The sequence below is a fragment of the Chelonia mydas genome, chromosome 1 (genome assembly GCF_015237465.2).
Source record: "Chelonia mydas isolate rCheMyd1 chromosome 1, rCheMyd1.pri.v2, whole genome shotgun sequence".
NCBI lineage: Eukaryota > Metazoa > Chordata > Testudines > Cheloniidae > Chelonia > Chelonia mydas.
In genome coordinates, this window is record NC_057849.1 from 264,030,797 (window position 1) to 264,043,396 (window position 12,600).

The 12,600-nt window shown below is 40.3% G+C and overlaps 1 protein-coding gene across 21 annotated transcripts in view; it reads right to left on the minus strand.

The window, feature by feature from the left end:
* Positions 1 to 4,673: 4,673 nt before the first annotated feature.
* Positions 4,674 to 12,600, minus strand: part of TMPO (thymopoietin) — a 60,445-nt gene continuing 52,518 nt past the window's right edge. For 9 of the 21 annotated variants that reach the window (XM_043545618.1, XM_043545633.1, XM_043545625.1 and 6 more), the window contains 4 exons: positions 11,757 to 11,861; positions 11,575 to 11,664; positions 11,338 to 11,432; positions 4,674 to 6,586 (listed from right to left, as the gene is read on the minus strand). In XM_043545618.1, coding sequence (XP_043401553.1) covers positions 6,292 to 6,586; positions 11,338 to 11,432; positions 11,575 to 11,664; positions 11,757 to 11,861 — 585 coding nt within the window. In that variant the 3' untranslated portion in view covers positions 4,674 to 6,291. The remainder of the gene's footprint in view (positions 6,587 to 11,337; positions 11,433 to 11,574; positions 11,665 to 11,756; positions 11,862 to 12,600) is intronic. The other 12 variants (XM_043545646.1, XM_037884654.2, XM_037884645.2 and 9 more) reach the window with 3 other exon arrangements.

A 12,600-nucleotide genomic window follows, 5' to 3' on the forward strand; every position in this document is an offset into this window, starting at 1 on the left:
GGAGTCTTGCCCAGCTTGCATACAAAGTCAAGCAGGTTATACCTTAAGTCAAGCTCTTGGACCCACAACGTTAGAGAGTTTAAAGTTAGGCAAATGAGTTTGACCATCCCTAGTAGCAGCCGTGTTAGTCTGTATTCGCAAAAAGAAAAGGATGACTTGTGGCACCTTAGAGACTAACAAATTTGTTAGTCTCTAAGGTGCCACAAGTCCTCCTTTTCTTTTTGACCATCCCTAGTAATTTGAAAAATAATGTTTATATGAAGCATATGGGTATTCTTTTGTGCCACTTTTATGGCCATTTCGTAAGTCAGTTAGACTTAGACAAGTCGTAAGTTATACCTTTTACTGTTTATGCATCTGTGAAGACTTGCTGTGCATAGGCAAAAAGCAACCTAGCTTTCTTCCTACAGATAAAATACAAAGTTGTAACAGAAGGAAAAAATATGTAACATTTACTGGACTGATCAATCCCTTTGCTTATTAAGGAACAGCAGGGCTTGTTTGTGATTAAGTCATGTCATTAAATCAGGATGGTAACCAATATTAACTAATAGTGGACTCACATTATGGAATTGAAGTTTCAGCAATGTAGGTGTCATCCAACATCCCATGGAGAATTAAAACCAGAAACAAATTGCCAAACACCAGTTTTGACTTGCCCTAAAAATTGCTCTGATTAAACCTAGGTTTTTGGCCTACCGAGTGTGCAATGTTTTGAGAAATCACATGGTTTTTATCCATGGGGTTTTTGTTGTTTGTAAAAGTCTGCTCTCAATTTTACAAGGTATTTCCTCCCTGAAATGACCTCTGAGGGAAGATTGAAAGAAATTGTGTTTGTTTAGTGTGGAAAAGGGAAGACTGAGAGGGGACATAACAGTCTTCAAGTACATAAAAGGTAGTTACAAGGAGGGAGAAGAATTGTTCTTAACCTCTGAGGATAGGACAAGAGCTAATGGGCTTAAATTGCAGCAAGGGAGGTTTAGGTTGGACATTAGGAAAAACTTCCTGTCAGGGTGGTTCAGCACTGGAATAAATTGCCTAGGGAGGTTGTAGAATCTCCATCATTGGAGATTTTTAAGACCAGGTTAGACAAACACCTGTCCGTGATGGTCTAGATCAGAGTTGGGCAAACTACGGCCCGTGGGACCATCCTGCCTGGCCCTTGAGCTCCCGGGTGGGAAGGCTAGCCCCCGGCCCCTCCCCTGCTGTCCCCCCTCCCCCATAGTTACACGCAGGCAGCACAGCTTGCACCTGCCCACCTCTCAGGCTTTCCAATAAGCCAGTCCTGCCGCTCTGAGTGGCATGGTAAGGGGATGGGGAACGGGGGGAGGGGGTTAATAAGGGGCAGGAGGTCCTGGGGGGCAGTCAGGGGACAGGGGTCAGTTGGATAGGTGGATGTTCTGGGGGGGAGGGGCAGTCAGGGGACAGGGGGGTTGGATAGGGTGTGGGAGTCCCGGGGGAGGGGGGGAAGGGTGGTCTGTGGATGTGGATAGGGGTCAGGGCAGTTAGGGGACAGGGAGGGCTTGGATGGGGTGGGGGTGCCAGGGGGCAGTTAGGGTTTGGGGGTCCCAGGAGGGGGCAGTCTAGGGACAGGGAGGGTTGTATAGGAGGTGGGATCCCGGGAGGGGGTGGTCAGGGAACAAGGGGTAGGGGGAGCTGGATGGGTCAGGGATTCGCAGGGGGGCAGTTGGGGTGGGAGGGAGCCAGGCTGTTTAGGGGGGGGTACAGCCTTCCCTACCTGGCCCTCTGTACAGTTTTGCAACCCTGATGGGGCCCTCAGGCCAAAGAGTTTGCCCACCCCAGTCTAGATAATACTTAGTCCTGCCATTACTGCAGGGGACTGGACTAGATGACCTCTTGAGATCCCTTCCAGTCCTATGATTCCCTCATTATACATGCTGAAGACTAAATGAAAGAACCTCCAGTGGGCAACTTATCTTAAGCAGTCACTTTATTCTACACTTGACATTTTCATTCCAGTTTTAGACTTTCATTTGAGTACCTCTGTTTGCCAGAAGCTGGGAATGAGCAACAGGGGATGGATCACTTGATAGATCACCTGTTCTGTTCATTCCCTCGGGGCACCTGGCACAAGACAGAAGACAGGATACAGGGGTAGATGGACTTTTGGTCTGACCCAGTAGGGCCATTCTTATGTACTATTATGCAATGAATTTTGCTGCTCTATTGAGTGTTTCTTTATAGAAGAGACAGTCTAGTATAAGCTAATTGTCAGACATTGACATTTTAATACCATAAAAAATTTTAGGGTACATTACCCACTAGATCAAACAGATCAAGGCAGGAAATGAACTAGGGTGTCCTGTATGACAATACAGCATACTAACAGGTAGCCTAAGGAACTAATCTCCCACCCCCAATTGACAAATACCTTCAAGGCTTCAGGACCGGATTCTAAGAGGTCTCTTTCATCTGAGACCTCTTAGAATACTAGAGTCCTGACCACTAGGCAAATCGCCACACTCCTGAAGTTATTAACCACCCTATATCAAATGTAGCAGTCCGCACAGTAGTTAGGTTTCAATACAAGTCTGAATGTAACTTTTCAGTCTGTGGGATCTAGGCCAGACATTAGTGACCAACACTGTCATGCATGAATGCCACACCTTAAAGTGGTGGACTCTCCAGAAAAATGCCCTATTCAATTCCTTTCATATATATTTTTGCAATAGATTTAGGAGCCTAGTCAATTAGCTGCTTTGGAAAATTTTACCCTAAGCCACTTTTGAAAATGGCACCTAATACCTCTTGGAAGTCAATAGGTCTGAGGAGCCTAAATCACTTAGCTGCTTCTGAAAATTTTACCGGCGTGAAGACTTTCCCTAAAAGCTTGTAATTTAAGAAGTTTGAGGGCTGGATCTACAAAAGAACTTAGGCACCTGCCACTTTAGGTGCCACCAAGATCCTCAAAACACCCTCTCAGCTACTAACTCTGTAGGCAGCTAGAGTTCTATGGTGCTTAAGTTTCTGCCAGTAAGCATGCACACGGCCACTTCAGTTTAGGTGCCTCTCTCGCATATACAGCCCAGCAGAATCTTCAAATTCAGTGTTTCCCCTGCCTAGCTAGTAGGCAAGCATGCCCATTCCCACACAAGACAGCCAGAGGTTGTGCCTCCCTTATAGCTCAGTGGTTAGTACACACATGCTGGTGGGACACCAGTTTCAGTTGTCCCACTGCCTGATGTGGATAAAGGATTTGAACTTAGGTCTCCTCCCTTTCCCCTCAGGAAAGTACCCTAATCACTGGGCTATAAAGGTATCATGGAGCAGGCCTCACTCTTTCCTGTTCTGCCATGGATAAAATAATTAGAGCACAGGGATTGGAACCTGGGTCTTCCACATCACTTTAAGCACTGGCTAGACATTTAAGGGGGCACCACCACCACTCCCACCTCTGCCTTGTTTCTTAAAAGAATAAAAAAAAATTGTTGGTTTAGTGCATAGATACTGGGCAGTGTTGGTGGCCTGTACTATACAGGCCAGATTACATGTTCTAGTGGTTCCTTCTGGTCTTAACTCTATGACTAATGCACTCCAAGATGTAATAAGTGCTTAACTTCCTCAGGGATGGGGTCCAAGCCATTTCCTACTGGCTACCTTAGGTGACTTCCCAATCAGTGTTCTGGATTTTATGAATCTCATTCTTAGGTGCCTAAATCTCTCCCTGCATTGTGCAAGGCATCTAGGCACCAAAACTCAGGTCTGTGTATTCCACTAGGGAGCACGGCTCCTACAAGTTAGGCACTGCAACTCAACATTGCAGCACTTTAGTCCCTTTATGGATCTAGCCAATAGTCCACTACCGAATGCTGGAGAAATAAGATGAAGTTGACCGGTATAGGTGTTACACCTTTGATAGCTGATCTTTACTGGCTAGTTTTTCCCTAAGTGCTCAGTGACCCTAACTTCCACTGCAATCATTTGAAAGTGCACATGGTCAGCACCTTTAGAAAGGTTACATGCTAAAGTTATCAGATCAAAGGGATGACTCCTCTCTGTAGGTGAAAGTGAGTTCCCTTAAGAATTGTTTGCCTTCTATAAATACCAAATACTCAAAAAGGATTAATTCATAATGCCATAAATGAGTGCCACTAATTCAATATAATGTACAGTTATGCTGTTTCCGCTGTAGCTTTGGAAGGTGTATATAAATCTCTGAAGCAAGCACAGCTGAATGAAACAAATGACATTCACTGAAAGTACAATTCAGTTTTAACAAATTAACAGTTTGGAGACAGGTCAATACACAGTACTTTTTTTTTGGGTAAAGCTATACCAATCTGTAATAAGTTTTCTGTCCCACAGCAAGTGAAGCAAGTTAAACCTCTCGGTTCAGTAAAAGCACAATGGAGCCCATCTTGGTACATATAAGTAGAGAAAAAACAGGCTCAATTTAGACTTACTGTAAATAAGACATTTTCCCAAAACAAAGAGGGAACTGGATTCACTGTGTAATAACCATTGACAGAGATTTTATTCTGGGAATGTTTAAAATTTTTTACTTCAGTGGCAGAGGGCTTTAGAATGTTATATATTTCTACACATTTTAGATCAGAAGCAAAAGCAAAGCCCTTCATATAGAATACGTTCTAGCAATACGACAAGAGAGCACATTAAAAGTAACTGATTTCAGTTCTTATGAAAATAAGCACTAAAGTACACACTGCATCTTTATTTTTTCCACATTTTGACACCAAAAAAATTAATGTTTTCTGTTACAGTTTTTTAGAGGATGAACACAAGTTTTATTATTTGATTAAAATCAAAAATTAAAAGAATTAAAGCATTTAGACAAAAGGCTATTGCTTTGCTACCAAATAGCAGTAAAAGTTGCCTCAAGCACATAGCAAGTAAGAGTTTCCATAAGAGCAACTAAATATTACACTGTATCTAAAGTAAAAAAGATATGACTATATTAATTTATATCTAAGTTTTTTTAAAAAAGAGAAAGTACCACTTTTATAAGGTTACAATGGTAATTTTGTATAGAATATGCAATATGTTGCAGACTTAAGTGCACCAATTTTATACATTCACTTTATATTCTATTTGTATTTCAGACTTCACTGGCTGTGTAAAAAATCAGTTGCCTGTAGCTAGGTTATGGAATTTAGAATGTTTAGACCTATTTCCACTGAAAAAAGAAAATAATTAACTGAATCCAAGATGAGTAATTTTAACCTAAATTAAAAGTCAAAGCATAACAATGCCCTCTTCACATCAAACATGAAACTTCATGATATAGGGAGTATCCAAGAGGAGTATAGAAGCAACTCATTTTTACATGAACATCTGCAAGGAGTATCATCTTAAGCTGCGTGGGAAAGACTTGACAAATTATGTTTGAAGAACATAGCCCTGCAGTAATTTTATCTGCAGTCTGAATCATGCTGGTGAAGAATTTAAGATGTAGCACAGTGCTTTAGACTTTGAGTCCTTCAATAAACAAAAAACGGATTCAAAGAATATTTTGGTAGCAAATTATATTTGATGCAAATTTTATTTTCACACATATTACTAATAAATAAGTTCCTCTATAAAGACAGATCTGTTGCCAATTAGATCTGTAATTATTAGGTTCCTACAACAGTATTAAGCACTAAAATTAAGGGCTACAATTAAAAAAACCTGATGTTATTCTTAGGTGGAGTTACTAACGTTACTAAGACCTTACAGAACTGTCTACAGCAGGGTTACAGTTACATTTACTAAAAAGTTACAGTATTACAGAAGAGTTTATTGCCAGACTTTCCCTACAAGCTACAATATATCAAATTCAGCTGAACAATTACAATAAAATGCATCCAAGAATGCATTTCCTTTTGTCAGGTTAATAATATCTCCTCCTTCCTCACCCTACATTGGGTAGTAGAGAAAAAAAGTACAACCTCTTTTCTGTACGTAGTCAAAGCATTTAAACACAGCTTCACATTTTACTACATTTTTGCCCTTCTCAGCTTCCAAGTTTGCAAAAACAAATATACAGTTTCTCAAAAATGAATTTAAAGATGTCCACATTAAAAAAATAACTACAAAAAGTCCCAGAGATCTAAAAAATGTTACTCATATGGCACAAAGTTATCTCCTACTAGTCCAGAAAAAGTTACTGATGTCCATTTATACTGTCTTGTTTACTTATGCTTCATTATTCAAATTTGTCAAGTTGCAATCACATTTGTAAGCAGTCCTTGCGACGACAGTAGGGAAGAAGAGTTTTTTTTCTACAATTAAAAAAAACGGAGACCAAGTTGGGTGTGCCATAGGAGATGATCAATCAGCTGGGGTATCTGCCTCAGAGACACCAAGATACTTAGAAAAAGGATTTCCTTGGTTGGTTTCCATAGATTGATAAACCACAAACAAGAACACTGACACAACAACAAACAGCAGAATTTTTATCCACATGGGAATGGAGCGTTTTTTTGTTGTTGGTTTCTCTGGTTTGTCATCTGCTGAGGGAACATATTTTGGAATATATTTAGATGAAAAGCTTTCCTCCATTCTGAAGTCACTGAGCTCTATAGGTCGGCCAGCAGCTCCTTTGATTGGTCTGCGGCAGCTAGCACTGTTAATTAAAAAGAATAATTTGTCACATGTTTAAGCGAGCAATCTAAAGTACATAAAAAAGTTTTAGTTTAAATGGATTAAGGATCTGTTAAGGATCAAAATGCACACCAGATACTCTGTTTTAAGAGGTTAAGGACGGATTTCACTACTGCCCCTGGGTAAGCTTTCAGGCATTCAGTTCACATTTTACTTTCTCTTTCCCATCACTGGTGAAGAGTGTCTTTCAACCCTATATGCAGAAAGATTGATGGGATACACAAATAGCCAGACTTAGGTATCAAGCAGGGCTGTCAAACAATGAAAAAAAAATTAATTGCGATTAATCGGTGTTTTAATGGCATGGTTAAACAATAGAATATTTAAATATTTTTGGATGTTTTCTACATTTTCAAATATATTAATTTCAATTACACAGAATGCTTGCCAAGGTGGACTGGATGAGACTCCAGGTGTTGGGAAAAAAAAGTTTTGTTAGTGATTAGTGTCCTCTCTACTTTACCAAAGTTCTTTGTGCCTTGAGGTCTTAGCTCTCATTGTTGTCCTTCCTCAGGGAAGGAAGAAGTAGTAAAGAGGTGGAGTTAGACAAACCAGCAGTGCAAAGAAGAAGAAAAGCTGCTTTGGGAGGGACTACTCTCCTTGCCCTACAATGGTACCACAGCAAGCAGACAGGGGTCCATACTGATAAAGAGGAAGTCCCTGATTTTAGGGACATGGGGCAGACATCCACGGATATAATTTCCTAACTATTAGAATGTACGTGCTTCTGAGGCATGCAGTGTTTAAAAATAACTGCCCCATATGTCAAATGGTCTCTGTTGGGACATTTTAAATTCCAGTAACAACATCAATGCTTCCTGCACACCAGCAGTGAATACTCAACACTTCATTTCAATGAACTACAGTAAAAGCTGTGTTATCCAGCACTTCACCAACTGTAAAGCTCTAGAAACTGGCATTTCTGATATCTCCATTAAAAGTCTAGTTGGTGCGGGGCCAGCAGGCTCCCTACCTGGCTCCTCGCAAGCAGCAACATGTCCCTGCTGCTCCTAGGTGGAGGAACGGCCATGAGGGCTCCGTGCGCTGCCCCTATCTCGCTCCATTTGCTGGCTCCGCTGTTCCCATTGGCCAGGAACCGTGGCCAGTGGGAACTGCGGGGGCAGCATCTGTGGGCAGAGGCAGTGCGCAGACACACCTGGCCGTGCCTCCACCTAGGAGCAGCAGAGACATCGCCACTTGCAGGGAGCCACCCAAGGTGAGAGCTGTCAGATCCAGCGCCCCAAGCCCCCTCCTGCACCCAAATTCCCTCTCAGAGCCCATGCCCCTTCCCCCATCCTTGAGCCCCCTCCCACACCTAAACTCCCTCCCTCCATTGGTAAATATAATTCTTAGTTAACTGGAATTTTTGACTAACCGGGACCTCCCATTTCCCCCAACATGCTGGATAACAAAGCTTTTCCTGTACAACCATTCTTTAAAGAAAAGACAGAAGCATCAATGTAGGTAGCTCAATGAAAGCCTGTTACTCTGATCTCATCATCTTACACTTTCAGTCTGTGCAGTTGCCACTGTTGTCTATTTATAAAGAGCTCCTAGGCACAGACCACCTTTGTTATGTGTTTGTAAGATTACTACCACAATAGGGCTCTAGCCTTTAGGTGTTACTGTTGGACAAGCTGAGAACAAGAATTCTCACTTTGTAGCAGCAATCAAAAATGAAGTGTTTGGATGCACAAGAATGAGAGAGTATATTAAAAAAAAGTCAGTGATACACTGAATACTGTACTTAATGTCTGCTCATTCCATCTCAAAGATTTAGCAGAAGTTTCAGGAGGTTTCACAAAAATTATGGGAATCAGGAAGCATACAAAGCCTTCGGCATGTTGAATCTCGAAAGAGACTGGGGTTACTTAGTTTAGAAGATAAATCAGAGGCATATGATAGAGAATGAAAAATAATGAATGTTATGGAGAAGAATTCAAGTCAGTTGTTTCTTTTTACCTTCCTACATTATACAAGGAGAAAAGGAGATTTAATGGAATTCAAAAGGCAACATACTTTTAAAGTGAAATCCCTTTTAACACAACACTTATTGACTCAGGGAACTCTGTCTCAAGATATTGTGGCCAAAAGCTTAAAAAAAGAGTTAGAGTATGATTTAGGACTGGAAGTTCTATACAGATAAGAACATCTAGTTACATTAGACAGCATGCCTATACCTTCATGCTTCAGTGCATAAGGCAATCACTAATTGAAGGAGATTAGAAAACAAAGGAAAGTTATGGACAAGTTATTCCATAATTTTATATAATTTTTTTTTTTTGGACACTTTCCTTTGAAGCAGCTGGTACTGACCAATGTCAGTCCAGTGTCTGGTTTCTATATGGACCATTAAGCTGATTATGGCTACAGAATTCAGTGCTCTGCTGAAGCAGTACTTTTAAAAAAATGTGTCCTGGACTCGTGCATATCCTTCTGCCTGGAACACAAGCTAACAGGACATTTTTAGCCTCAAATAAGTTTTTAAAGTTTTACCATTTTTATTATTTAAAATCCCATGGTGGAATACTGCACTTCATTTCAGAAGAAATTAAACTGGTTTAATCTAGATGTTAGTTTGACATCTGTAGTATGCAAGGTCTTGGAAAAAATTTTTTGAAGGAGAAGGTAGTTAAGGACATTGAAGTCAATGGTAAATGGGACAAAATACAACATGGTTTTACAAAAGGTAGATCGTGCCAAATGAACCTGATCTCCTTCTTTGAGAAAGTAACAGATTTTTTAGACAAAGGAAACGCAGTAGATCTAATTTACCTAGATTTTAGTAAGGCATTTGATACCGTGCCACATGGGGAATTATTAGTTAAATTGGATAAGATGGGGATCAATAGGAAAATTGAAAGGTGGATAAGGAATTGGTTAAAGGGGAAACTACAACGGGTCCTACTGAAAGGTGAACTGTCAGGCTGGAGGGAGGTTACCAGTGCAGTTCCTCAAGGATCGGTTTTGGGACCAATCTTATTTAATCTTTTTATTACTGACCTTGGCACAAAAAGTGGGAGTGTGCTAATAAAGTTTACGGATGATACAAAGCTGGGAGGTATTGCCAATTTAGAGAAGGACAGGGATATCCTACAGGAGGATCTGGATGACTTTGTAAACTGGAGTAATAGTAATAGGATGAAATTTAATAGTGAGAAGTGTAAGGTCATGCATTTAGGGATTAATAACAAGAATTTTAGTTATAAGCTAGGGACGCATCAATTAGAAGTAATGGAGGAGGAGAAAGACCTTGGAGTTTTGGTTGATCATAGGATGACTATGAGCTGCCAACGTGATAAGGCTGTGAAAAAAGCTAATGCAGTCTTGGGATGTATCAGCAGAGGTATTTCCAGTAGGGATATGGAGGTTTTAGTACCATTATACAAGGCACTGGTGAGACTTCACCTGGAATACTGTGTGCAGTTCTGGTCTCCCATGTTTAAGAAGGATGAATTCAAACTGGAACAGGTACAGAGAAGGGCTACTAGGATGATCCGAGGAATGGAAAACTTGTCTTATGAAAGGAGACTCAAGGAGCTTGGCTTGTTTAGCCTAACTAAAAGAAGGTTGAGGGGAGATATGATTGCTCTCTATAAATATATCAGAGGGATAAATACCGGAGAGGGAGAGGAATTATTTAAGCTCAGTACCAATGTGGACACAAGAACAAATGCTTATAAACTGGCCACCAGGAAATTTAGACTAGAAATTAGACGAAGCTTTCTAACCATCAGAGGAGTGAAGTTTTGGAACAGCCTTCCAAGGGGAGCAGTGGGGGGCAAAAGATCTATCTGGCTTTAAGATTAAACTCGATAAGTTTATGGAGGAGATGGTATGATGGGACAACATGGTTTTGGTAATTAAATATTCATGGTAAATAGGCCCAATGGCCTGTGATGGGATATTAGATAGGGTGGGATCCAGAGTTACCCAGGAAAGAATTTTCTGTAGTATCTGGCTGATGAATCTTGCCCATATGCTCAGGGTTTAGCTGATCGCCATATTTGGGGTCGGAAAGGAATTTTCCTCCAGGGCAGACTGGAAGAGGCCCTGGAGGTTTTTCGCCTTTCTCTGTAGCATGGGGCACGGGTCACTTGCTGGAGGATTCTCTATTCCTTGAAGTCTTTAAACTACGATTTGAGGACTTCAGTAGCATAGATATGGGTGTGAGGTTTTTTGCAGGAGTGGTGGGTGAAATTCTGTGGTCTGCGTTGTGCAGGAGGTCAGACTAGATGATCATAATGGTCCCTTCTGACCTAAATATCTATGAATCTGTGTAATTTTAAAAAGAAGATTCCTTATCTGAACTAATTCCATTTATAGAAGACTTATTTACTTTTAGTATCTGAAGCCTAAATCACATCACATTTCAATAACGTTTGTGACACCAGAGCAAACTCTTGTTAGCCCAGGTAAATTCAGTTTTAGTTCTAATGGGATAAGTTAATTTTAAACACAGTTATATGCAGAAAGGCGTGCCACCTAGCTCTATGGTGTGCTGTGAGGTTGAGTCACAAAGCACAGATTAATTCTTAGAGATTTCCTAGCAATACAACCTAATTACACCCAGAAAAAAAGGTCTTTGTTCTATCAAAATTGACAGGTTTCAGAATGGTAACCATGTTAGTCTGAATCAGCAAAAACGAGGAGTCCATGTCTCCTCGGCGTTTTTATCAAAATTGAGTAAAACATAAAATACTTTAATTGTACCTAATGCCTGTAGGTGTGGATACTTCATATGGGAACATTTCCTTAAGAATATCTCTTTCTACTCTTCGTTCTTCTGCTAGTGTTTTCTCCATCACCTATAGGAACAAATAGAAGAATTATAAACCTTACCAAACTCAATAGCTTTTTTCCTCTAGTATAGATATTTAGAGCGACCATAACCCTAGGTGATTTGAAAGGGAGAATTTGGTTCACCCAGTGAATTTTAAGAAGTCTTTCCTGGATTTTAATTGTTGGTTTAAGCTTTGTTACTGGCAGCTGTCTAGTGATTTTTGGAGTCCAGATGCATTCAGCGTTGTCCTCAGTTTCCTTCAACATGAAGAATACTTTGTTGTTACTTATGCAGTACTTATACACCAATCAGACAACAATACAGATGATCAAAAGGGACTAGTCATCACCTCTATCATGGCTGTGTTGAGCAGATCACTGGATTGTGTGTGACCAATGTTAACAGTATGTTTATGAGGACGACCTGTTTCCTCTTGCTGGGGTAAGCGAAAGTGCTGCAATATAGCAAAACACTGACTTCACAGGCTTATTGGGATTGAGACAGTAAAGCACTCGTTCTTAATAAATTTAATGGGTATCAGCTCAGTGCTCAGTTACCAACATGGTGTCAGATCACCTCTGTATGCAAATGAGGTAGCCCATTACACGAAGATGTGGACACTAGTTTTTAATTAAAGATTTCTTACCTATTTTTAAGAATGAGTTTTATTCAAAATGAGCAATGCAAAAGTGATAAATTCTACTGATTTCTATTAGGAAAATAATGCTGCAGAATAGCATACAATACCAGGTCTAAAATTTTTAGTATAAAAAAGGTTTCCAGAGATAATATAGTCAAACACTGTAGAAGCAGGGGCATTTTAGCTATTAAAAGAAGAGGCAGATCTACTCCAGTAATGTTACCTTGGAGGCTTTTGGTTTAAAATAATCCAGCTATTTGATGTTGGAAATTAAGCCACAGACTTGGATCAATTTTTCAAAATTCGAGAGTCATGTACTCTCTCTCTATTCAACTGACTTGACAAGGAATTGTACAAAAAAAAGCAACATGCTAAACTGATGACAGAAGCAGCACAAAAACTGCAAACATGACCCCAGAAATGCAGAATGGCTCAAAACTAAACAGGTGTTTTATTGGCAAAACTTTTAAACCTTAACATTCACCAGTCAAGCCATGGTACAGTGCTAGTGTGATCTGAATATCCTCATACCACCTATTAGAGAAGTACACCC